This window comes from Lissotriton vulgaris, chromosome 7 (assembly GCF_964263255.1).
Source record: "Lissotriton vulgaris chromosome 7, aLisVul1.2, whole genome shotgun sequence".
In the NCBI taxonomy this organism is placed as follows: domain Eukaryota; kingdom Metazoa; phylum Chordata; class Amphibia; order Caudata; family Salamandridae; genus Lissotriton; species Lissotriton vulgaris.
This window is the reverse complement of record NC_141695.1, coordinates 1,300,659,427-1,300,686,581: the sequence shown is the minus strand read 5'-3', so window position 1 is coordinate 1,300,686,581 and position 27,155 is coordinate 1,300,659,427. Positions and strand designations below refer to the sequence as shown.

Genomic DNA, 27,155 nt, shown 5'->3' with positions numbered 1-27,155 from the left:
AGCACTACTGTCTTTGCTGGAGGACTTTGAAGAGATTTCGAGCTTCATATTAACCTAACAGAAGTCATGGATATGAAATATTACCAATTCACTGGAGCATGTTCCAAATCTTAAAGACCAATGCACATTACAATTTGTGTCTACCAAGATTAAATACCTGGGGCTTCACATCACAATACAGTAGGGGAATAGTATTTGGTGAACAGGTCGGCCCTGAAGCATCAAATTGTAGAACACCTGACATGAAAGTGAGATTTTCACATCTCATGGATGGGCAGTATAATCATGCTTAAGATGATTGTTTTGCCACGTCTTGGCATACCTCTTTCTGTCACTTGTGCTGTTAATTCCAAAAATATGAGCTACTCAGCTTTCAAGCCAAATTGTGAAATGTATTTGGGCAGGCAGCAAACCAGAGTAGAGAGGCAGAATTTTGAGGGCTTTAAGGGGAAGGGAGTGCTGGATTGTCCAGACCTGCTGAAGTGTTATCATCAGGCAGGATACCTTCAAGTCATAGCAGAATGGACTGGGAAGGAATTAGAGATCGGAGAAGTTGTGAATATCCTTTAATATTCTTATTAAGCAGCAGCAGAAGGTTACATTGAGGGGGCGTGGCTTGAACGCCGTTCAGGATGGCGGCTTAGCTGCGGAGCTCCGCCAGTCGTCCACCGGAGCCAGCGACTTTCTTCGTCCATACCGGACCTACGGATGCGCAAATGATACCTACTGTCGTCGGAACGTGAGGTGAGCGGAATTAGCTGTCCTGCGCTCCTCTGTTCCGACGATATGTGCAGTTTTCGCCGGTGACGCGTTTCACCACTAGGCGGCCGCCATTTTCATACGCACCTCAGCGGACCTCTCAGTCACCGGGCGCCGCTCTCATGCTTCTGCGTCTGCGTGTGTAACACGGTAATTGCACGCATAAGCTACACGCTTTAATGAACCCAGCTCCTGCAGCAATACCCTTATAATGTGACTTTGTTTAGCGGTTTTTATGCGAATTTACCGCTCTTTGTCTCTTCACTTTCCTCAGCATTGTCCCTCATGCCTCAAGCATTTCTCCCCACACGTTGGAAGTACGCTATTCTATATATAGCCTCTTGAATCCTGTCAAGCTACTTTCAATATTTCAATCATTTGAGGACATGTGGTGATAATTATACTTACACAGACATTATGGCTAATTCTCCTTGAGGAAATGTTATCTGTTTTGTAACTGCTATTAGGTCACTTCTCAAAACCCCTTGTTGCAGTTACTTACGCTTCTTATCATTTTTCTTCATAAACCGTACCTCCTACTGCATATTTGTCACAGCTTCCTCTTCCTGAATTTGTGGAGTCTTTGCTATTCTGTACTTTGCCATCTATGGGGAAGCTTCGCACCCTTAAACTTACAGCATCCAAAAACAAGCCACAAGCTTCTTCAGACTCGGACTCCACAACACCTAATACAATGGAGGAACCTGCTCTCCTCAAACCAAACGCCGCCCACGGCGCAATTCCCAAAACTACGCCACCCAGTAAACTTCTACAACCTGGTTCAACGAAGCGTTTGAAAAAAGACCCCCCATCTCCAGGCTCCTCATCACACTCTGCCTCAATGGATCTTATTCTAGAGGAACTCCGTGCACTCAAACCCTTCATGGCTGAAACCACTAAAACCTTACAATTTCTCCATGACAAGTGGTCTACGCTGGAATCAAGGGTCCTTTTGGTAGAACAATCTACAGAGAATCTTCATGCCTCATGTGCAAAAATCTCGCTCTTGGAAAAAGATGTCTCTCTTCTCAAACGTCAGGCGGAGGAGTTGGAAAATCGCAACCGGAGGAACAACCTTCGCCTTTATAATCTTCCGGAACTTACAGAAGGATCCAACCCAACAACATTCTTCCAAACCTTTCTACCAAAAATCTTGGACCTTCCTTCTTCCACAACTCTGAATATCCAGCGTGCACATAGACTTGGCCCGAAAGTTTCCAACAAGCCTCGCGGAGTCATCATGCTGTTCCTTCAATACACGGATCTCCTCCAAGTTCTTTCGGCAGTGAAGGCTAAAAAACAAGTTATGTGGGAGGGCCGCAGATTATACCTCTCTCAAGATGTTGCTAAGGTCACAGCCGACCATCGGAAGCAGTTCCTGGATTTGAGACCGCGTTTGAGAGCACTTGACGCCAGATATGGACTACTACATCCCTGCCTCTTCAAAGTGACATATAAAGACAGGACAACTACATTTGAAGATCCACTCGTCCTTGAAGAGTTCCTGCGTCGCCATGAAGCCGAAAACATGGACACTGCAAGATCCGTCTAACCGTTTTGTTTGTTTATGATTGACGTGTTTCCTCATTTGTCTGCTTATACGTTTCTCTATCATTCTTTGTTTCTGATCCCTGTATATGACCACATGCCCTCCACCCCTGTATATCTTACCTCTTTTTATATGATGTTCTAGTGCTATTTTTTGTCTCATTTACCATATGTATTTTTAATGTTCTTATCTACTTATCTACTTTTTTACCTTTTCACAGATCCTTTTCCCCGTGTTTCTTCATCCCGGTGTATCCGTACTTCCCTCCATCCCGTTTCTTCGCTGGTTCCCCAGGTGTTCGACGATGTGAGTCTCCGTTGTTGATGTCGTCTTCTTCTGGCGTCGTCATCCCTCAGTTCTTTTTGATCTCTCTTATCTGTTATGATATTCCTACTCTCTACATGCTTTGTTCTCTCTTTTCTACTGTTCTCTTTCTCTATCCCTTTCTTCAACTCTCTCACTTCTATCTCTTTACTACACTCTTTTTATTCACTTTTGATCTCTTCCCTTTTACATTTCTTATTTCTTGCATTTCTTATTACTTTTATCTCTTTTTTCCTATTCACTTTTCAATATATACTCTCTCATATCATTCTACTGACCTTCCAAATTCCGAGTAGTTACTTGGAATGTTAAAGGGTTAAATAACCCTATTAAACGTCAACGTGTCTTAACCCACTTGACGCGACTCAAAGCTGATGTAGCTCTCCTCCAAGAATCCCACCTTTCAGACAAGGAGGCTAGCAAACTTAAACGTTGCTGGGTGGGACATGTATTTCATTCTCCTGCTTTGGGTAAGAAAAATGGTACTGTTATTTTATGTCATAAAAAGTTAAATGTTTCAGTTGTATCCCATGAAAATGATGATAATGGTCGTTGGGTTATTACTAATCTTCTTATTGATAAAATTCCTATTGTTATCTTCAATGTTTATGCTCCTACAGGTATTGATAAATTATTTTGGCCTGCTATTTCTGACAAATTAGTTACAATTAATGAGAAATATGTTATTTTTGGTGGTGATTGCAATCAAGTTCTAGACCCCTTTCTTGACAGGAATTCCAAGGTTAAGTTTATTCCCTCCAAAATGCACTCCCAGTTTATTACTTCTATTCGAAATTATGCTGTAGTAGACATTTGGAGACTATGTAACCCTGACCTTAAAGAATACACGTTCTATTCCCCCACCCATCACTCCCAATCTCGAATTGATTACCTTTTCCTTAGCAAACCCTTAGCACAATTAGCCACTCATTCAGACATCGGTTCCATTTTAATCTCAGATCATGCCCCCGTTTTTGTTGACATTGACCTTATTCCCTTCTCTCCTCATTCAGGGCGTTGGAGATTTAATAACTCTTTACTCCTAGATCCCATATTCTCCACTAAATTTACAGCTTTCACTTCTGAATTCTTTACACTAAATCATCTCCCTGGATCTTCCTTTGTCATGGTGTGGGATTCCTTCAAAGCAGCTGCTAGAGGTTTTATCATTGACTTTGTTTCCCAAAAGAAAAAACAATCAATCACCAAATCAACTCAATTATTGGATAAAATAAAGAAACTTGAATATACATACTATAACTCTTCCTCTGAATCCTCTCTTCGCGACCTTATTTCAGCCAAAATTGAGTTCAATAAATTTACCACTAACGCAGCATCAAACTCTCTCCTTAAGTGTAATTCCCGTTATTATGGAGGACAAAACAAAATGGGCAAGCTTCTAGCTAATTATCTTAAAATACGCAAAGAGAAAACAAAGGTTCGAATCGTTACAAGGTCCAACTGGTATTTCCCTCTTCAAAGATAAAGATATATTAGCTCAATTTGTCTCTTTCTACCAAACCCTATACACTCCCGAATCTATCCCGGATCCTGATGATCTTCTTGCTTATTTTCGAGATATTCCTTCCCCGCAATCTTCACATGTAGATTTTCAAACGCTGAATTTAGATATTTCCCCCTCTGAAATCTCTCATGCCGTCTCAATCCTACGTAAAGGAAAAGCCCCTGGACCAGACGGTTTCACCATTGAATTCTATAATCATTTCTCTTCCCTTCTCCTCCCTAAACTTTTCCTGTTATTTCAGTCCTTTGTTGATTCTGGTTCCTCTCGGGGGACCTTCCAAGAAGCATTAATCAGCTTAATACCCAAACCAGACAAAGATCATACTTTATGTAAAAACTATCGCCCGATCTCCCTGGTCAATACAGATTATAAAATTTTTGCCAAAATTATAGCTCTTAGATTAGACCCTCTACTACCAGACCTTATCGGTCAGGAACAATCTGGTTTCGTTAAAGGTCGTTTGTCATCAGATAATTGTCGTGTTTTCTTTAACATTTTGAGTAGAGCCTCTTCTCTTACTTCCCCATTAGCCGCCATTTCTCTCGATGCCGAGAAGGCTTTTGATAGAATAGGCTGGGATTTTATGTTCCAAGCTCTTCGTTGGTTCGGTTTCCCACCTAAATTCATTTCCCTTATCTCTCTACTTTACTCTAGTCCCCATGCTTCTATTTTTGCTAACGGCATCACTTCTGATTATTTCCCCCTCCAAAGAGGAGTTTGTCAAGGTTGTCCTCTATCTCCCCTTTTGTTTATTTTGGCTTTAGAACCCTTTTTAACCAAAATTAGACGCGACGAAAATATTTCCGGTTTCAATATGGTTCCCAACAACAACAAGTAAAATTATCGGTATACGCTGACGATATTTTATTTTACTGCTCAGACCCTCAAATAACCCTTCCTTCCTTCCTAAACCAAGTCTCCGCTTTTTCTAATGTCTCTGGGTACAGACTTAACACGGACAAATGTGAAATACTACCCCTGAATTCCCTTTGTCTAAAGCATCTATTCGACTCCTCTGGATTCTCCTGGCAACCCTCTAAGATTAAATATCTAGGGGTTTGGTTTGCCCCTCGTCTCTATGACACCCTCAAATTTAACTTTGAATCCCTTTCCACTAAGCTCACTTCTTCCATCAACCGCTGGAACCCTCTCTTTCTTTCCTGGTGGGGTCGCCTGGACTCCATAAAAATGATGCTAGCTCCTTTGGTTCTATACACTATTTCTATGATTCCCATTCGTATCCCCAATCATCATTTCAAATCAATAGATTCTATTTTATTGAAGTTTTTATGGAAAAACAAGAAATCCAGAATAGCCCTCTCTGCTTTAAAGAAGGAAAAATCTCTGGGTGGAGTTAAATTTCCTAATTTTCAATCTTATCATAATGCCTTCTCTTTAAAACAAGCCTTACGTTGGATTTCTTCGGATCTTCCGTACTATCCTCCACTTTGGCTCACACTCGAATCATCTTTCCTTCACCCTTATGAATTCAATGAAGTTCTCTCCTTCTCCTCTAACGTCACCTCTCTCCGTTCTCCCATCATCTCCCACTCACGTTCTCTTCTTCAACCATACTTAATATCCACTTACCCTTCTGCATCTTCTACTTCTACCCAACCCATCTGGCATAATAAACTCATTAAAATTCGAAATCGTTCAATCTATTGGAAATCCTGGCATTCCCGTGGTTTAAAATGGGTTTCTCAACTTGTTACTGACTCTTGTCCTCTCCCATTCCACCTACTCCAAACCCAATTCTCGTTACCCTCCTCTTCCCGCAAACAATACTTATCTCTACTTCCCTCCCTTACTCAATATCTTTCCTCTCTCCCTGCCACCAACACTATTCCTACACTTCACCTTTCCATCTCAAATGCTCTTGACCAATCCCCTTCTGCATCTTTTCTTTATAAATCCCTTCAAACATCTATTGAGCGTACTAAATATAAAATTGAGTTGGCTTGGGAGGATGATTTGTCTCAAAATTGGCCTTCTATGTTTTGGGATAAAATTTGGTCTAAAATTCAAAATACATCTAGAGCTGCCAACACTACGCAAACCTTATTTTTTCTATATAACCGTACGCTATACACCCCCGCAACCTTATCCTCTTTTTCTCCAGACACTTTTCCCACCTGTTGGTCCTGTCCCTGCCCACTAGCTGACTTGAAACATATGCTCTTTGAATGTCCTCCCATTCTTCATTTCTGGCATTTAGTTTGGTCTCAAATACAAAAACTCTTTATTCTCACTCTCCCCTTGACATTCCTTCATGTTTTCCTAGGCTCCCTTTCCCCTGATCTTTCTGGACCCCACCATAAACACAAACTACTTGATCTCCTGATAGCCATTGCTTTCCATCACATTACTTCACATTGGAAACAGGCCAAAGATGTTTCTTTTTCTGCATGGTGGAATGCGGTTTGTTTCAATCACCGTCTAGACACCAATTTTGTCTCCCCTATTTCTCTAGCAATTAAACGCGACCTTCTATGGCTTCCCCTCACCGAATATTTATCTAGAATTGCCAGGCCATCTCCCAATCCTCCACCACGTACTGTTGAAGTTCAAAAACCACCGTGAATTGTTTTATCTTAGTATATGTAAAATTATTAATGCATCCTAATTTTAACTTCCAATGTTTTTACTTCACATTATTTATTTAATCAATACCATTCTGTCGTAAGTGATTTTTTGTTTCTATAACTGCTGATTGTTTCTTCATGCTCTGTCTTTTCTTCTTTATGCCTTAATAAACTTCAAACTTAAAAAAAAAAAGAAGGTTACATTGAGACTTGGCCTGTCTGAAAAGGAAATATCCAAAAAGTTCATAAATTGCTATCCTTGTGAAAACAACTTTTGGACAGAGTAGCCAATTGTTGATGCCTAGGAACGTTTTCTTCTTACAACTTGTCCATACATAGTAAACCTCAGTTATCCCCAGAACATGATCAGCAGTGAATATGGGAATACGCTGGGAATATGGTGAATACAGAACACTTCAAGACAGAGGGTAGATCAAATAATTTAAATAATGAAAAAAGACCTTTGAGGTTGGGGAGCAATACATGTTGCAGTATTTACAACTGGGACATTGAGACATGTTCCTCACATGCAGAGGCCACAACTAGGCAAAAATAAAATTTGAACTCTACATCAGACAATACAAAATATTCTCATGGTTAATGTCCAGATTTACGAGATACTACATGCTAGTATTCTTGGAGAAAAAGGAAATACCAAGATTGGTAAAAGAAATAGTAGGACTTAAAAGCAAATGACTGGATAAGGCTGCGAGAAGTAATTGAGGATTTAACTACAGTAAAGTGTAACAGAAGTACCTGCACCCTAGCACCTACATAAGATATACCATGGTGGCTCTGAAAAATGCTTGAGATGCTCTGAAAGAGATATATAATACACACATTTCAGGTTTGAACGCATCGGAGGGCAAACATTCTGGAAAGAAATAACAATCCACATTAAATAAAAACAAATAAAATATCACTGGTACTGCTGTGAATGAGACATCAACAATTGGAGGGGATGATCCAAGCTGCATGTCTTACGATATTGGAAATGCTGTGTGCAACCTGTGGCGATAACCCTCCACTGGAAATCTAGCGCGAAACTGGATCTTGTATGATGGTTCTGCAAGATTTGCCTGTTGATGGCTGTGGAGAGCGCACAATCTGACTGTCACTAACAAACAAATTTATAAAAAACATGGGGCCTCATTTATGAGGCCGTGCGTCACTTTTACGCTGACGGTGCATCACTTTTTGTGAAGCACCAGCAGCGTCAAAAATGTGCCTTGTTGCACCATATTTACAAAGTGACACATCTAGGTAGATGCGTCACTTTGTAAACCCCTGCGCTACATTATACCTACGCCAGGTATAATGTATGCAGGGGGGGGGCGTTTTGACGCAAGAAATGGTCATAGAAGTGATGCAGTCAAATCTATAAGATTTCACTGCGCCACTTCTAGGACACAAATGCGTCAATTTCTTACGCCTGCCTCACAGCAGGCGCAAGACTGACACAGGCCCTTTCACATGGGGTTTGCACCATGTGAAAGGACACATTGCTGGAGTTGCGTCACTTTTGTGACACACTCCAGCAATGCGTCACTTTTGCGCCATACGGATACGTCAGAAATACTGACGTATCTGTAACTCCTTGCGCCATGATGCGTCATACTGTAAATATGACGCATCACTGGTTTCGCAAGGAGGGCGCAGTGAAAAGTGACGCATCGCTGTTTTCATGCAGCGATGCGTCACTTTTCATAAATGAGGCCCATGGAGCCCAGTGCTGAACTTTTTTAAGCGAGTGGAACGTTAGTGATTTTGCCCCAATTGCCTCAGATCTCTGCAATTGTTTGAGAAGGAGACAAGCTGAAAATGTAACTATAAGCCTTCGGGGAACCCAATTGCCATTGTATAATATTAATGTAATTGGGAGAGAAGAGACACGCCTACAAAATTATTGGATTGACACTTATTGACCCTGGGGCGGTTTCTGCTTCTGGGCTCTGGGTCTGTGCCCCTCAGAAATTTCTACATCTTCTCTGTGGATACTATTCAATACATCGAGTCATTTAGACATGCAATCTCAGTTCGTATCTCTAAATAAATCAATGCATTTAAGTGTGTGCTGCTTGTCTGAGGCTGCCTTCCCTGCCTCGGCCTTAACAAGCAGCCAGGGAGTAAATCAACTTTCTGCAATGCAACAACCAAAGTAGAGCGCTTACGTTTCTAAAGCCCTTCAGTGCCATTGGAGTCTTTGTTTATATTCATAGCAGGCCAGTGACATTACAGGTGTTTCAGATATTGCAGGCTGCATCTCTGCATGAAGTCAGACGTGATTCACATGCATAGATCCCACCCTTTTCCATTCGTCACAGGGTAGGATTGGCTGCAAGTGCGGTACGTGAGATTCAGTGCCTTTTCACAATGATAGTGTCAGTGCTGAATTTGTATTAGGTATACTGTGCTGAGACTCCTGGTCAAGCTAACCTCCCCCACTGTAACATCCCAGGCCTTGTTGTAAATGTAAATTGTAAATGTAAGTTGAGACTTGTATAGCGCACTACTCACCCGCAAGGGTCTCAAGGCACTTGTACGAATACCACTGTGGAACCCATCCTGGCTTTCCCTGTGAGGCATCCACTCCTGGGAACCCCCAAGGTGGAGGCCAGGCATCCTTAGCATTGTGGGGGCCGTTGTGAATATTAAGCAAGCTATTGCCCAGAGTTGCAGAGCGGGACTGCATGATTGGAATTGGCACCGAGGCGAGAATTATCAGGTCCGTGGAATTTTGAGCCCAAGACCCACCGACACAGGGAATTGAACCCTGGTCCAGGGCTAGACCTCTGCATCAGGGTCTGCCGATCTAATCATTGAGCCACACTTCTCCACACTGCTCTTGTAGGTCTCTGGCCCCTTTTAAAGTGAAGCTGCTGTATTTGTTTCCAGGCAAAGTTGATCGAAAATTTCACACAGATTTTTTGCTCCCTGGTGACGTTGATCCAAATATCCTCAGCTTTTGAGGGAGTCAAGCACGAAGGGAGAAATACATGCATACAGTGTCTTTCTTTGTGAAATACTGGAAAAGTGTCAATAACCAATACATTCTATCAGTCTGCATGACTAGAATATGGCGCCCACACTTGGTGCTTATTAACGTGTTCATTTATTAAGATTGAACAGCGCAATGGTTCTCAAATGTTTTATCCCCAATCTGGTATTTTGATTTTAAAGACAGTAAAACTTTGTAGCTTGTTAGATGTTCGTGGTTGCTTCGTTCTGGGGATCTGGTTATGTCATATGGCATTAAAACAGCATTTGAAACAGGTTTCTGTTGGGCTCTATATTCATGCTGTTAACACTAATACCAAAAACACCAATTGGTTTCCGAACAATGATATTAAAAAACATTAGGGTAATGCATGTCAGCGATTTCGTTCTTGTTTTTATTTTTCATGTTTTATTAATCTTGCATTAAAAGTGGTAGCTCTTTCTATCATGTTCTCTTTCTTTGATTTTTGTGTATTGTATTACTCTAGTGTATACATTGACCTGAGGTGTGGTAAGTGGGTATGACGGCCCGCGATTGGGAGCTTTGACGCTGAGGCTGAAGCCACCAGGCCCGGACTGGCCATAGCGGGCACCGGGCAATCCCCCAGTGCGCCGACAGGGTGGGGGCCAGTTTTGGGCCCCTGAGGGCCGTTTTTGTTACAGGGCCGTTTTTGCAGCATACCGGCCCCGGCAAAGAGCTCAGCGGCACCTCCAACCCCCCTGAGTGGGGAGGGGGCGAGCACTTTGCCTGGGCCGATTTTGGTTCCCAGTCCGGCCCTGGAAGCCACTATGAGTTTCTCGCAGTGCCTGTGAGTGGCCACTATGCAGAGCACACAGAGCAATGGTTACATATTCCAGATGCAATTGAAATTCTGTGTAACTCTGTGTGAAGGGGTTACATAATTGTCAAAACATTGGCGAGGCAAAATTAAAAGAAAATAAAGTGCTTACATGTGAGTGAGTGCAGTGTATGCTTGAGGGAGGTGAAGATAGGAGATGCAGGGAAATGCATTGAGAAAAAAGTGACAAGAAGGTGCAGAAGAGGAAAACAATGAGATTTAAGATATGCAGATGGCTGAGTTGCAGAGAGGAAAAGAGAATGCATGTCATACATTAAAATTCACATACGTGAAGTCCAATACTCCTACCACAGGTCTCAATAATATTTAATTTACAGTCTCACAATTTCAGAAATTAAACATTTGTAATATTAATTATTTACAGCAAAATCATAGTTGTTACTCATTTATCTTAAACAGCTAACAGCCAATAGTCCTGGCAGGTTTTTACATGTATGTCCATCTGGACACAATACCAGAAAGCTCAGAGGGAAATTGAAATACCAGTCGAGGTTGCCTGCATGGTCGGTTGATGTTGGTGTATGTCTGAGTTCTGCAGGCCACAAGCTGTGGTCCCATGCAGAGGCATTCTTCCCGAAGATCAGTACTTCAGTTTTGCTGGAGTTGAGTCGGAGGCAGTTGTGTCTCACCCATTTGGGTACATTGGTCATGGGTTCGTGAAAGTTGGTTTTGGCATTGGAGGGGTCATTGGTGAGCGAGAGGATCAGTTGAGTGTCGTCTGTGCAGGCGATTATGTTGAGTTCATGAGATTTGATGATGTCTGCATGGGGGTCAAGTAGATATTGAACAGGGCTGGGCTGAGGGAGGATCCTTCTAGTATGCCATATATGATGTCTTTGGGTGCAGAGGTGAAGGAAGGCAATCAAATGCTCTGTGTGCATCCTGTAAGGAAGGAGACGGTCCGTTTGAGGGCATTTTACTGTATGCCTATGATGTAGAGTCTGTTGATGAGGGTGATGTGGGAGATGGTGTTGAATGCTACGGTGTGGTCAAGCAGGATCAGGGCCACAGTTTCTCCACAGTCAAGGAGTGCTCTGGTTTCAGTGGCAGCGACCAGCACTGTCTCAGTGCTGTGATTGGCTTAGAATGATTGCCACAGATTGATTTTGTGCAAGAAGGGACACCTTATACAACCCAAGAGCCAGAAATAACAGTTGTCTCTGGCCAGCCACGTGGTACAATTCGTGCTCATTTTACAGTGGCGAAAAAGTTTCTGGTGCTAAAAATCAGCGTGAACAGTTTGACGTGCTAAATTCAACCCACTCGCAGAACTCCGTGGAATCTCACAGAGTTTTTATGTAACTCCATGGAATTCCACAGAGTGAAACAACTTGAGTTTCTCCAACCCCTACTCGAAAACACGGAATTGATTTGTATTGATTACTTAAATCCAATCCCTTATAAATCTCGCTTTTTCTTTAAGGGGAAATGGGAATTGTATGGAATGTGCATAATCAGAACTACTGAGGAGCTTAAAAATCCAAGTGACAAAGTTTGAAGAAAATGATTGCATACTTTCTTACAACTTCTTATCATGTTATGTTATGTTATAGCATTTATTGAGCGCACTGTTACCAGTAGGTGTCCTGGCGCTATCTGAAACTTCCTGAGGAATGAAAACCCGAGTCAAGCCAGTCCACAAACAACCAAGTTTTTAAGGCTTTTCGAAAAGCCAAAAGGTTTAACATACCTCTCAGATACAGAGGAAGCTGATTCCAGGCTCTAGCTGCATTAACTACAAAGCTTTTGCCACTCCATGTGGCTTTTTTAAAAATGGCACATGAACCAATTGGGCACCAGTTGAACGTAGCGGTCTATTTGGAGTGTACCAGTACAGTCGCTCTTTTAGATATGCCGGTCCTTTTCCGTAAAGTGCCTTATGAACATGACACAGAGCCTTGAACCGGGTATGCTTCCTAACTGGCAGATAGTGCAGCTTCTGTATCTCTTTCGCTATTGGGAGCTATTTTGGAATGCCCAACACCAGTCTGGTAGCGGCATTCTGCAGAAGCTACAATCTCTGCAATAATCCTTCCTGAATGTTAAAATACAGACTATTGCAGTAGTCTAGCCTCGACATGGAGAGGGAGGTGATAACTGTTTTTTGGCATTCTGTGGGTAAAAATGACAGAATTTTCTTGCAGGACCTGAGCACAAAGGACGTGGCCGAGGTCACTGCGTTTATCTGGTCTTTAAAATTGAGCTTCTGGTTCCCCCATACACCTAGGTTTTTAACCTTCCTGTTTGGGGCAGGAAAGGGGCCCAGGGTGTCTGGCCACCATTCTGGTGTCCAGAAATTAGGGTCATTGCCAAACCATAACACATCCGTCTTGCTAGAGTTTAATTTTAGGCAGTTTCGGGCCATCCAAGACCCTACGGCGTTCATACACTCTTTAAAACGGCAAGCTGGGCCTCTTGCCTCAGATTGAAGAAGAGACACCACAATTTGCCTGTCATCCACATATGTAGTCAAACTAAAACCAAATGATCAAATAAGGGGCGCCAGTGAAGATACATATATATTAAATTTGACGTGCTAAATTCAACCCACTCCGGGACCCCACATGGCAAAGAAAAAGGGTCTGATACAAATTCCCCCAACGCCACCTGCTGACTCCTGTTCAACAGGAATGATCCGAGGAGACTCCCTGCTGCCCCCGTATAACAATCTCCTGCAACCGGTCCATCAGCAAAACGTGATGGACTGTGTCGAATTCTGCACAGTGATCTATCATAATCAGAGCTGCCTTAAAACTTGATCTAAAATAGTCCGAAACTCTTCGGTGGATTTCAAATGTGCCGCTTCAGTACTGTGGCCCCCTCGAAAGCCCTACAGCGTTTGGTCAAGAGCTTGTGTGAATTCCAGAAATTGGCTTAGCTGCATATTTATGTGTCTCGCGACAATTTTCGCTGGTATCGGAAGTCTGGATATTGGCCTGAAATTATTAGGATCTTTAATGTCGAGGTTTGGTTTCTTTAATAGGGGCAGAATTGAGGTTTTTTCCCAGTCCAACGGGTCATAGCCTTCTCTATACATCGCATTGAAAATGGGTGTCAAGACTCGAGCGACAGCCTCTGCTGCTACCTTTAGGATCGCTATCTGACAGGGATCCAAAGGGGAGCCCGATTTCACCTGCATCAGTAGGTTAGCGGTTTCTATAGTGGTAAGTTGAACAAAATTGTCCAACGACCCTTTCTTTTCTAGATGCAGGTTATCTGCTTGGTTCGCCATGGTTTTTGGAATTACATAGGTGAAAGCAGAAAAGATGGTATTCACTTTCGCATAAAAGAAGCTGGCCAGATTTCACAGAGCGCCAGACTGGGTATGATTGTAATAGCCACTGGATTGGCCAGACTTGTGACTGTATTGAAAAATTGTCTAGCAGAGTTAGTAGCTCTATTGATCTTCATTGAAAAAAACAGAAGCTTTGCCTGATGGATCTGCTGTTTGTATATGGCAAGACTTCATTTATACTCTTCCTTGTCGCTATCATTGTACTCCGTTCTCCATCTTCTCTCCAGATGTTTACAACTCCCTTCCTTTTCCCTAAGTTCCCGTATGTACCAAGGAGCGGAGGGTTGCCTTCTAGTGGGATAGAACTATTTTATAGGAGCAAGCTTGTTCCCTGCTTTTTCTAGCCAGCAATTGTAGGAACATGTAGCTAATTCTAAAGTTGCTGGCAGCGTAGTTATGGTCTTATTAAGTGTGTCACGCAAATCCTCTGCCATTACTTTATTCCATGCTCTTTTCTCCAGTTTCCTTTTTTTCACTGGTTTTTGCGGGTGGCGCTCAGGAATGTTAAGATTAAATACCACAGCTTTGTGATCCGACCATGGTAACAGAATATTATCCGTCATACATAAATGTGGATTATTAGAAAAAATGCCATCCAGTATGTGTCCTGGCTGGTGAGCCGCCTCTGTCACCCGTTGCTCTAAATTGCTACACTTCATCAAGTCTAGCAATTTGGCTGTGTCTGGGTCTGCTGTGATTTCCAAATGGAAATTAAAATCCCCTAAGATGATATAGGAGCACGCCATAATACCTATTTCCATCATTTTGCCCACCTTCTGGATGAAGTGGGCTCTGGGGCCTGGTGGTCTAAAGACAAGTGACCCTTGGAAGGCTGCCCATCAAGAAGAGAATTTGTTTTAAATCACTCTGCATTGTATATAGGGCAGCATTTGGACAGGGTCCTATTCCCTTGCAAGAAATGTGAACTTGGTATAACCCAAGGAGGCAGCTCCGATCGTCAAATACCAATTTGATTACAACTACCAGATTTAGGAGATCCCGGAAGAGGGCTAGAGCCTTCGGAGTACTTGCCTCACATATTTGGATTGCGCTGCCTCTGACTCTCGGGATCAGGAAGAGTCTGAAAAGCTGGCTTTTTCCAAGGAATGTTTCTTAGTTTTCTTGCTACTGACAACTGACTCTGGTATTTGATGTTCTGTCTCTGATCCAAGCCCCAGGATACCCATAGGGTGGCAGTTTTGCGATCTATAAATTCCTATTCCATTCATATTCCATACTGGGGAAATAAACAGAAGGTGAAGACTAATGCCTCGCAGCCTTCCACCTCTTCCGGGCTAAAGGAGGAGATAATGGAAGAGTGGTAGATCGCAGCTACTCCAGCCCCTCTTTCTTTTGACCTGTTCAAAGTATAACAAACAAAATAAAACAAAGTCGCCTTGATCAGGTCAGGACCCGAAGCATTGTCTGTCCAGGATTCCGTAATGAACTCTATCTTAATGTCTTCAGCTTCTATGGAATGTCTGACATAATATCGACAGACAGAATATCGAAATACAAAAATAACGGAGCAAAAATATCGACATCAAAAATATCGGAATCCTATCTTCATAAAGGTAAGTACAAAAATATCGAAAAAATAATATCGTAGTACAAAAATATCGGAATCAAAAATATCGTTTTTTTAAATTAATTAATAATAATGTAAAAACAATTTTAAAATACATATAATTTTACAAATATTAAATAAAAATATTAAAACAAAATTAAAACTAATACATATACATTTAAAATAAATAAAACACTTAATAATTTAATGTAATTTTTTTTAATGTTATTTATTTGATTTAATGTAATATTTTTTTGTTTTTACCCTGTACCCCAAAAACCCAAAACTGACCCTGAACCCTAAAAATATCCCTGTACCCCAAAAACCCAAAACTGACCCTGAACCCTAAAAATACCCCTTTACCCATGAACTGAAAACTGACCCTTATCCCTAAAAATACCCCTTTACCCAAAAACTGAAAACTGACCCTGAACCCTAAAAATACCCCTTTACCCAAAAACTGAAAAGTGACCCTGAACCCTAAAAATACCCCTTTACCCAAAAACTGAAAACTGACCCTGAACCCTAAAAATACCCCTTTACCCATGAACTGAAAACTGACACTGAACCCTAAAAATACCCCTTTACCCAAAAACTGAAAACTGACCCAGAACCCTAAAAATACCCCTTTACCCAAAAACGGAAAACTGACCCTGAACCCTAAAAATACCCCTTTACCCAAAAACTGAAAACTGACCCTGAACCCTAAAAATACTCCTTTATCCAAAATTAATTAATATTATTTAATTACCAATTAATTATTAATTAACAATAACAATAAAGTAAATATATTAGCACATTAGCTGTAATTAATTTAATTTAATAATTAATATTATTTTTCCCAATTAATTAATTAAGAATAACAAAAAATTATATATATAAAACATTACTATAATTAATGTAATTAAATAATTAATATTAATTAATTACCAACTAATTAATAATTATAAATATGTACAAATTTATATTAATTAATTAACTAATTAATATAAATTATTTACCAATTAATTATTAATTAAAATATGTACAAACATATATTAATTAATTAATTATTATTAAATTACTTCCCACCCTATTCCCCTATAAACCCATAACCCGCTACAGAACATATTTATCATTTGATCAATTAATTAAAATTAATTAAAAATTATTTCTCAATTAATTAATTAATAATTCCTACTAATTAATAATTAATTTAACATAATTAAATTACTTCCCACCCTATTCCCCTATAAACCCACAACCCGCTACAGAAGTAAAAGACAATATTTAATTAAATTACATTAAAAATAAATAATAAAACATTAAAAATACTATATAATATACACTAAATGTATTTAAAAATTGATATTAGTAACATCGAAGTTATTTATTTCGATATTATTGACATCGATATTTAAAACTTCGATATTACTGATATCATACTAATATCGATATTAAGACTGTCGATATTACTTACCTTCGATATTTTGTCCCATCGATATTTAAACTTCGATATTTTTGTATATCGATATTTAAAAATCGATATTTTGTCTGTGTACCCTTCTATGAATAAAGCACTCTCTGTGCTATGTTGGATCAGCGATCTGACATTCTTCAGGGCACATTTCCAGGTAACAATATATGTGTCAAGCCCCATTTTTGCCCGTTGATTTCTCACCATCACTAATGTGTGAAACAACAACTTTGGAATTGTGCTCCCACACCCTGGACACGTTTTTTAGAGCTCCTGGGGCTGAGAATCAGGGCTGATACAGAGGCATCAATGTGAGTTGATGTTGGGATTAAGTTTCCTTAATAACAGACCATCGTAACACCTTTTTGACTGAATACCTGTGCTCCCCGGACCAGGGAGGCTGGTGCTGAGCACGTGCCGATCACTGACAGGCTACAAATCTGTAATTAATTAACTTCCTCATCTTGTCCTAGGGAACAATCAACAACAAATGATCTAAAAATGTGAGCAGTTCTCTCCCTGTTTGTTGGGGATATTCTCGATTTTCCCTATCCTGTCTGACAAGCCTTGCATGGCAAACAAAGGGAGGAAAAGTTGGTGACAGTCACTGCACTTTCGAGTTGGTGGGTGACAGTCACTATGACCTGGTTGTTCTGCGGCAGTCAGACCACTAAGTCAGGGGTTAACGTAGACGGAGCCAGCTGAGCTTCAAGATGGCAATCCTGTTGTCAGTCACCTCTAGATTGGCTGGCCTTGAGGACTGCTGCTTAATAGAGTTACTCGAGTTCTTGCAAACACCAAATGAGTTCCTTTCTTACTGGTGCACTTGTTCCACGCTCAAACATGCCAACCCTCCCACTACAAGCGGAGACTACTGATTTCAATGCTTGTCTCCCACCTCCCAATTCCTGCGGGCAGAGACCTGAGTCCTTGGCGGGCTTCAGATGACAGGGGCTGGTCTTGTGTGAATTGGATTGTGCTCTGCCAGTGACGCGCTCCGGCAAGCAAGCGCTCAAAATTTTTGTCACGCTTTCTCTGCCTGCCATGGCGATTTCTCTGTGCTCCTGACAGGTATAGAAAAAAACGTAGATTTGAATTTCTAGTATCCGATTCGGCAGCAGCTCACTTGTAAGTCCCACATACGCCAATAGACCCAAAGCAGGCTGCAGTAGAAGTCAATAGAAGAAATGCTTTCTCCCGATTATGTTTTAAAAATCTCCCACTTTCCTCTTCCAAAATGTTGGCATGTATGCATCCTTGCGTTAAATATGCTCTTTGATTATGGACAATTTATACTGCATTATGCGTGCATAAGCAATGATATTTCTAGTGTTCAAGGTCAATTAACATCTCCACATATATCTACAGTTCTCACATATATTGGCAGAGAGAATGTTACATTTCAAAGAAATTGGGGGCTAATAAAATTGTAGGTTTTATACTTCATCACCCTGCATAAAATCTATGTTACAGCGTGGTAACCTATTTAAATGTACCATTGTATAACGAGTATTGACAAAGCCAATAGGTATTCTGTTGTCTGTGAGCCCTCTGTTGTTGTCAATGCTAATTTTGTTTTGTCATGTTTTTGTAGAACTTAGTTGCAGGAGAAGCTGCTAGGCACCCCTCGATCTAAAAAAAAAAAATCCTTGGCTCAAAGCAAAAATATGTTTGGTCTCAAAAAGCCCACATTGGTATAGCACTTGCAGGCACTGAGTGATCTAATTTGTGTGTGAGTAAAGTAAGCCAATGGCTGAAGTGGGCTTGCCATTTGCCCATGCTGTATGCTGTAGTGGGTGGAAGAAATATATGAATCACACACAGACCAATGGATGAAGTGTGGAGACTCAAAGTGCGTATAAGTATATTATACATATAATATTAGCAAATTGAAAAGGTTTTGGCTAATGTCATGCCTAAAATTCAGTGAGGTGGTTGCAGTCAGTTCTAGTGCACTGTGATACTCTTTAACAGCAGTTATCTGTCTAGAAACTAATTTGATGAAATTCAAGCTTGCTGCCAAAGTGTGTTTTTACCCATACTAACCACTGAGATGTCCAGTAATGTAGAGAATCTATAGCTTTCCTAGGCCAAGACGCAGTAAAGTGCATGGTGTGCCCTCCAGGCCCACAACTACAAATACATTGCTCTTAGATAGATTCAGGAACCAAAGTTGGGCTTTTAGAAACATGGTTCAAATTCATATTAATACTGATGAAATGATTCTCTCTGATGTAAATACAACTTGTGTGAACATGAATTAAAAAAGGCTATTCAGACACACACAATTTATTACAAAATGTAGAATAAATGAAAATTGACATTTCATACCTTTACCTGCTGCAGAAGTTTGACCAGCAACATTTTCTGAAAAGTAAGCGAAAAAGAGATGCTTAAATTGGATATACCTAGGGAGTGCAGCATATCCTGTTTATAAAAGTGCTCTTTAACTGAAAGCAATATGTGAGACTGGGCTTCACAATTTGGAGTAAATGCCAACAGCACCAAAGCTGCTGCAACAAAGACCAGCCAGGAAGAACTCTGGGGCTTAGTTACAAGTCCCTTGCGCCACCGGTACATCACTTTTTCACATTTTCCGATTTTCTTCAGTGTGCAGATTGTAGTGCTCGCAATAGCCTTATGGATAGTGCAAAGTGCAATTTTTCTGTAATACTTGAAATTTTTGCAAACATCTTTGCTTGTTTGTTGTGCTTGAGCGATTGTCTGCATGAAAACGGTAGTTGAGATATTGCTTTGTATAAAAGGCAAGCGGAAGCTCGTCATACTCTACACAAAGAGTATACAGTCAATGAATAGAAGTCACTACTGCAGACAACGCAGGCATGGAACACATCTAAAAACACAGTTTTGCCATGCCTTCATCACACAAACATTTAGGTCAATCTCAGGGGCATATTTACAATGGAAGTGGCAAAGTGAGGCGTTAGCCTTCCTGGCTTAACGGCTCACCCCACCAGTTCAGAAACGCAGGGCTGTACCATATTTACAAGAATATGGTGAAGCCTTTCATTTCCTCCGGGCACTGGTGCTACACTTAGCAGCCTAGCGCCAGCCCCCTTCCTGCATATAAAAAATCTTTAATGCTATTTTGTAACTTCTATTTGTGTAGCTTAATGCAGCACACACAGAAGTTGCAAAACATCATCTTTTTTAAATTATTGTTTATGTGCAGGAAGGGGGACCTTGGCGCAAGACAGCACATATAAAAAACAGTAAAAATGAGGAAAAATTTAACATTTCTCCTCGTTGCGCCAGAGTAAGACCATGTTTTCCCTGGTCTTAATTCTGGCACTGCCTCCTATTTACACCTCCCTTGTAAAAAGGGGGCAGCGTCAGGATCAATGGGTGTTGCAGTGGCATGCCTACAGCCACACCCATTGTGCTCCCCTTTCACACTAAGCATAGCGCGAAAGGGGGCCTTATTTACAAGGCAGCATTAAGCCATGGTAAGTGGCTTAATGCTGCCTTGTGAATCAGGCGACGCCCCTGCTGTCTGAGGAGCACAGGCGGATCACTGTGCAGGCTCTCGTGAGCTCAAGGCTAGACTATGCTAATGCCCTCTTTCTCGGCCTCCCTGATTACCTAGTTCAGCGCCTACAGGTGGTACAGAACTCTGCCGCCCGGGCTATTTTTGGCCTGCGCAGACGCGCCCGAGCCTTCGGGCTGCTACAGGCGCTACACTGGCTGCCGATCCGGAAGCGGATCCAGTTCAAATCCCTGACTCTGATGCACAAAGCCTTGTTTGGATCAGGGGCTGGATACCTGCGGCAGAGACTGGCCTTCTATCGACCAGTCCGCTCTTTGCGTTCGGAATCTCTTTATAAAGCGGTGGTCCCGCGGGTGAGGAAGGCCCGCGCGGGAGGGCGTTCTTTCAGCTGCAAAGCTCCCCAGCTCTGGAATTCGCTTTCTCTTTCGCTTCGCAGGACTGCCAATTTGTTCCAGTTCAGGAAGAGCCTGAAGACCTGGCTTTTTAATCTTTAGGCTGTTTTTACTGTTTTCTGTTTTAGTTCTGCTCTTGTTTTCGCTGTGTTGTGTTATTTTTACTCTGAGTTGCAGGTGGAAAGCGCCGGGACACTCTTTTCGAGTAGCCGTGCGCTATATAAAAGTGTCATAACATAACATAACTATCACCACAGGAAGGTCGTAAAAAGTGACGTTCCCATGGCAATAGGTGCTTGTAAATATGACCCACAGTTTGCTAAAAGTACAATGTGCAGCTCAGGCACACCCAGGTTAATTCATATATGTTTGTCAGCCTAGATTTTACTCTGTTTTATGTCCAGGTTATCCGAATAAATGACTTGTTGATAATCAGTGGGAAAGGAAAAACATTTAGGATTTTTGGATCCAAGTTGTGGAACTGAATTGGCTTGAAAATTAGGTCAACTGAAATTACTTGTGTCCTGAAAAATGTATGTGCAATTATACCTATCTATGAGCGTAGAAGATTCTTGCTGCCTGCCACATCGCAGCAGGCCTGAAATTAGTTGCAGTTTATGGAATATAGAGCACTCATGCTCCCTCTTGTGCAAAGGTGTGAGGCCTTCTGTGTGAATGGAACCAAGGTCTGTAAGGAGTAGACAAGCAGTAAGGTCTCAGATGCCTGGTCATGTAGATGAGGAGCTGTAGTTCACAAGCATCAGGACAGATGAGCTTGCTATGGGAATCCTGTTGCAAGTTTGATAAAATGCAGAAAATTGATTAAGATCTCACTGACCATTGGCAATAATGCATTGACTCGCTGATGGGGGTTTGCAAGACCTTGGAGAGTCTACAGTGCATGTGTACCTGAGAAACACCAGTCATGATGGGGCAATTTATGATTGACAACTACGCAAAAAAGGGACCACAGAACACTTTGCCTTATAGTGTGGACACAGTACTTCTGAGTTGGCTTTGACACTTAAATATATGCTGGACATTTGAGTGTTTCATGAGCATCCATGTCCCTCTGGTACCAGAGCACCATAGATGACCTTCCACAAAACGCTCAATTCAACTATTCACTTCCAAAACCTCATTGATAATAGGATCACCCTTAGGTAGCTATGGCAGAACTCGTGCCTCAACGCCATCAGGGGTGCTTAGTGATTAAGGCATCAACCATCATAATTCAACAAAGTTATGACATAAGTCACATTAGGCGCTGACAAACCCTGATACAAGAATTAGGAAAGTCAATACGTCTGTTATTAATTGGCTGACAAATTTAAAAATTTGGCATGCAGAAATGTTGTTTAGCACATTAAAGCCACACCTATTGGCATTGCCAATCAAGTGAACAAAGTAGCAAAAAAGGATTGGATTCTGCAGAATGTGTACATGAGAAGTGAACATGTGTAGGAGGTACTGATGAAGCATATAAATGTATAAACATAATACACAATGAGATGCAGAACTGAGAACATGAATTTGCAAATGTCACATTGCACATATACATATGTGAAAGACACAAGAGTAGCACATGGACCGGAAAAAGTGCTTTTAAACATGATATATAAAAAAAAGGAGTTTGAGTTTATTGTGATGATTATTTAAAATCTTACAATATTACACATCTAAAAGAAACAAATTTAAATATTTATTCCAGGATAAAATCATATAAAATGTCATTTGGTGACCTTTACAAACAATTAAGTATTTGCAATAATTACGTCTCCGAGTTTCCTTTTAACTAACAGTAGGAACTTTAGAAAGGAAGCGTTTAAAAAAATATCATTTGAGACCATACACTTAATCACGGCCTGCCTGCATGCCCGTATGCGGCGTGATTTGAGAGGACCCTTAAGCAATGTTTTTCTCTCTTGTAGGAGTTCAGGACAGGTACACAGAAGATGTTGAATGTCTTCCTCGCCCGTATTACATAGTCTACATTACATTTGGGTTTCTTGAAATTCCCATGGGGGGAGATGACATAGCCCTGGCATGGATCCAAATCTCGCTTTAAGGAGCACCTGCTTGTTTTTTTCCGTCCACTGGGTTTTTAGATATTGTTGTATCTCCTTCTTTTTATAGCCATTTAGCACCATCCAGGCATGTTTTCTCTTGATAAGGGTAGCCTTATCCTTTAGAATGGATAGGTGGTCTGCGGTTTTATTAATAATTTTCTTAAATGATGACTTGGTTATATTCGTTTCCCATAAAGACATGACCCCAAACTCATGAATTGCATCTCTAAGGTAAAGAGCTGCACTAGAGTTAGTGTCCTTCTTTATTTCTCTCCATAGGAGCATGAATATCTCATTTTGGTGGTCACTTTTTATTTGGTTCCAGACTTTAATGAAATGGCCTTGCCTTGCGAACTGTTGATTTGGTAGGCCAAACTCCAACTTTACTTGTGCCGGGGAAGCGTTCACTGGGAGATGGAAAAGCGCTCGGTATACTCTGGTTATGATTTTGTTCAAAGTATCACTGTCTTTACCCATTAAAGCTTCACTACCATATGTAATAGTTGGTAAGAGTTTTGCACCAACAATGCTCAGGAGAGGACCATAGGTCAGGCTGGGAAGAGACTTCTGCACAGTTCTAAATGCAGCAGTTAGTGCGTTCCCTTTTCTTTGAGCATCAGTTTTTTGTAGATGGTAATTGCCCTTTGCATCGAATAATACGCCTAGGTATTTATAGACCTCGACTTGTTCAAGTTACATTTTATCCATGAACCATTTGCTTTTATATTTCATCTTAGCTTTTTTGGCAACTACCATAATCTTAGTTTTGGTCTCGTTTATAACCATTCCATTCTGTTTTGAGTAGGTATAGGTCCTTCTCATTAAGCGCTGGAGGCCCACTTTTGTGTGGCTCATAAGTATGACGTCATCCGCATACATCAAGTTTGTGAGCCACTTGTCAGCTAGTTTCGGCGGATGTGCATTTTCTTTCTCCAATATTCCTGGTAGGTCAGCAAGAAACAAATTAAAAAGAAGAGGGGCTAAAACGCAGCCCTTCTTCAAACCTTCATTTGCTGGAATTTCCCTGGATAGTGTATGCCTATCACCCATCCTCACCCTCACCCATGTCTCTGAGTATATAAGGCGAATTAGCTTAAGTAGGGGAACTGGAATTCTCATTTTTTCTAGCTTTTCCCAGAGTAGTTTTCGGTTGACGCAATTGAAAGCAGATTTAAAATCTATAAAACAAAGATACAAGGGTTGCTTTAATCTAAGCGATTTGTTCATAAGTAGGGCGAGAACCAGTATATTAGTGGTAGTTCCTAATCCTCGTATAAAGCCTGTTTTATTTAAAGGCATTCTTTTTTCTTCCGTCACCCAGTCAGTTAGTTTAGTTAATATTATTCTGGCAAATAGCTTGGCATCAGAGTCTTGCAGTGTGATCAATCTGTAGTTTTCTGACAGTGCCCAATTTCCTTTTTTAAAGATTGGGGTTATTAGGGATCCGCGCCATGACTTGGGTACCTTTCCTGTCAGCGCGACTTCTAAATACAATTTCTGTAGGATTGTTCCCCATAATTCTGAGTTTTCTTTCAAGAGGGCTAACGGAATCCCATTTGGTCCCGGGGCACCTTACTTCTGATGTTTTATAAGATTAATTATCTCTTCTTTTTCTATGGGAAATTGCATATCCGTATCACTATCTTGATAAGTAATGTCATTCTCGTTGTCGGATTTACGCCCCTGTTGCATTTCCAGTGAAGATATGTGTATAGAGTCTTGATTCAAATGTCTCTTCAGGAACTTGTCCCATTCCTGCTCAGTTAGAGGTGATGAGAATGCTTGCCTGTTGGGTCTAGCAAGGCCATTGATAATGTACCAGAAGTCTCTTGAAATCTTCTGTTTACTGGCATGGAATATTTTTGCCCAAATAGCTTGTTTCGCTTTGTTTTTCTCACCCCATATTAATTTTTTCAAATTCTGATTTAATAACTTTAGGTTTCCAAGGTTTTCTGCTTTTACATCCGGTTTCTTCCTTAGTCTGATAATCCTATTTCGTTCTTTCTTCAGTGTCCTTATTGTATGCAGCAGGTTTAAATTCGCTTCATTTTCCTTTTTAGGTTCATTCCCGTATTTAAGCTTTTTGGTTTTTGTTTGCCCTTGTGTTTTAGTCAACATCCCAGTCAGATTTTCCCATTGTTCAATTGCTGTTTTTGATGCAGTATCTTGTAGGCATTTTTCCAAGATCTTTTCCACTTGATCATTCATTACATCTTTGTTACCAATGTTCCTAATCAGTTTTTTATAATTAATAGTACCAAAATGCCCTTGGACCATCTGGTAAGTCTTTTTCATAGTCATTCCAATATCCATTAGTATTGGCTGCTGGGCATGATCACTTTCGTTTACTTTCATTAGTTAGTATGAGGTGATGTTATGGAACATATATAATGTTGTCATGGTTTAATCAATCCTGGATTTTGCCTTGTGCCCGAAGTAACTATATCTTGGCGGAACATCCGTTTTTACTCTACCATTCAGTATTCGAAGACCCATAGCTTCCATATCCTTTACGAATTTCTGTCCCATTTTATTTTTGTTGTAGTTATTATCAATCCCTAGATCCTGCTCAGGTATTAACCATTGGTGGTTTTGAAGTTGCGTGGTTTGATCTCTTAAGTGTGATGACATTAGATTGAGATTGAAATCGCTGGTAATCAGAAAATCTGCTATTGGATCCTCGAGCATTCTATCAATTAGAACATTGTTCATGGTTCCACATATTGTCTCCCTACTCTAGTTAGTGGGCAGTATGTAAACAGTAGTCAAATATAGTGTTCTAGGATTTTGGTTGTTTATTTTGTAGCTAAGTTTAACCATCAGAATGTTCGAATCATCTATCTCCACTTGCTCGTGGTCGATGTGCAACGCATTAGAAATGAATATTGCATGCCCCCCACTGGCTCGCCCAAACCTTTGCTCTTTTTTTGCGTTTTCATAGTAGCCGGCATAGCCGTGTAGCATAAATGGATTAAGTTCCCATGTTTCCTGCAACACTTCGATGTCTGGGTTCCCCCCTATAGAGTCTATATGAGCATTATGAATTTTCCCCCTCAAACCAAAAATGTTCCATGAGCATAGTCTTATTGTTTCTTTCTTTTTGTCATGAGCCCCTATTTGTAATGGACTACCATATCATTGTGTCTGGTTACTATGGAGTGCCATGTTGATCCATTTTTCGTTTATTTCTAGATTTCTTTCTACAGCGTTTTGCGAAGTGGGACATATATTTTTTACTGGTGATCTACCAAGTGCATTTTTTAGGACTGATACAATCTCTGTCCCTACCATTTTTTGTTTCAGTGATGTATCAACTTCTATAAAAGGGGTAGGGATTTGTTTGGTAAGTATTATGCCCCATGTTTCAAATGTCTTTTGCTCCTTCATTATCTGTTCAGCTATGGATAGTGATGTTAGTGAGATTAAGGTTGGAGTCTGGCTACTCTGGTCGTCCTCCATAAATTGTACAGATATAATGCCATTACTTACAATGTTATTCAATGCGGGTATGAATTTAAAGAGTCGAAGTCAATTCCCTCGATTAAGAATGTCGTGTCTACCTCTAGAGCGGAATTCTGGTGTAAATGTAAGTTTCTCACTAATTTTAGGACTGTGTCGATAGATTATTATTTTTTTTTTAACTTGAAACTTTGCAGATTAATACTAGAGATTATGTTTTTTATAAATATTACCAAACGATTTTATTTCTCTTAAACGTAGAAAATGTGCACTTATATGAAAGCAATCAATTTTGCACTAGTAAGGTATTACTAATGATAACTACTGTAATATAATAATAATTTGTAAATATGAAATGTAATTTTTCATGGTTATTATGATTTTATTTAATTTAACAGTGTTTTAGAATGGATAAAGCAAACAAAAAGTGAAGTAAACTTAAGGGCTTCCAGTTGAGACGTGTATGTGGTATTTACCTTTTCCACAATTTTAACAATGGCTCAAGGATTTAGTATGTTGTTGCATTCCCGGTACCACAATTGTAGACTGAGAATCATGATTTCTACTGTCCTGTGCATTGCTATTATGTTTCCTTTTCCTATCAATCACTGATGTGGACTTGTGAACTTAACAGTTCTCATAATAAGCATTGGAATCTAGGTGACTTAATGCACATCCTGAACACATGATGGTCTTCAATGGTGGTGTCATGTCACATCACTCAGACATTTTATCAATAACTTATGAATGAAGAAACCCTGAAGGAGGGGCGCATTTTTGCCGTGCATCACACTCAATTTATTTCGCTTG

The 27,155-nt window shown here is 40.6% G+C and overlaps 1 protein-coding gene across 3 annotated transcripts in view; it reads right to left on the bottom strand.

Annotated features, from left to right (window-relative positions):
- The window catches only part of LOC147703539 (serine protease 27-like), a 495,151-nt gene that overhangs the window by 337,919 nt on the left and 130,077 nt on the right, over window positions 1-27,155 (bottom strand). For 2 of the 3 annotated variants that reach the window (XM_086928926.1, XM_086928928.1), the window contains exon 2: window positions 19,249-19,284. In XM_086928926.1, the coding sequence (XP_086785052.1) occupies window positions 19,249-19,284 (36 nt within the window). The remainder of the gene's footprint in view (window positions 1-19,248; window positions 19,285-27,155) is intronic. The other variant, XM_086928927.1, reaches the window with a different exon arrangement.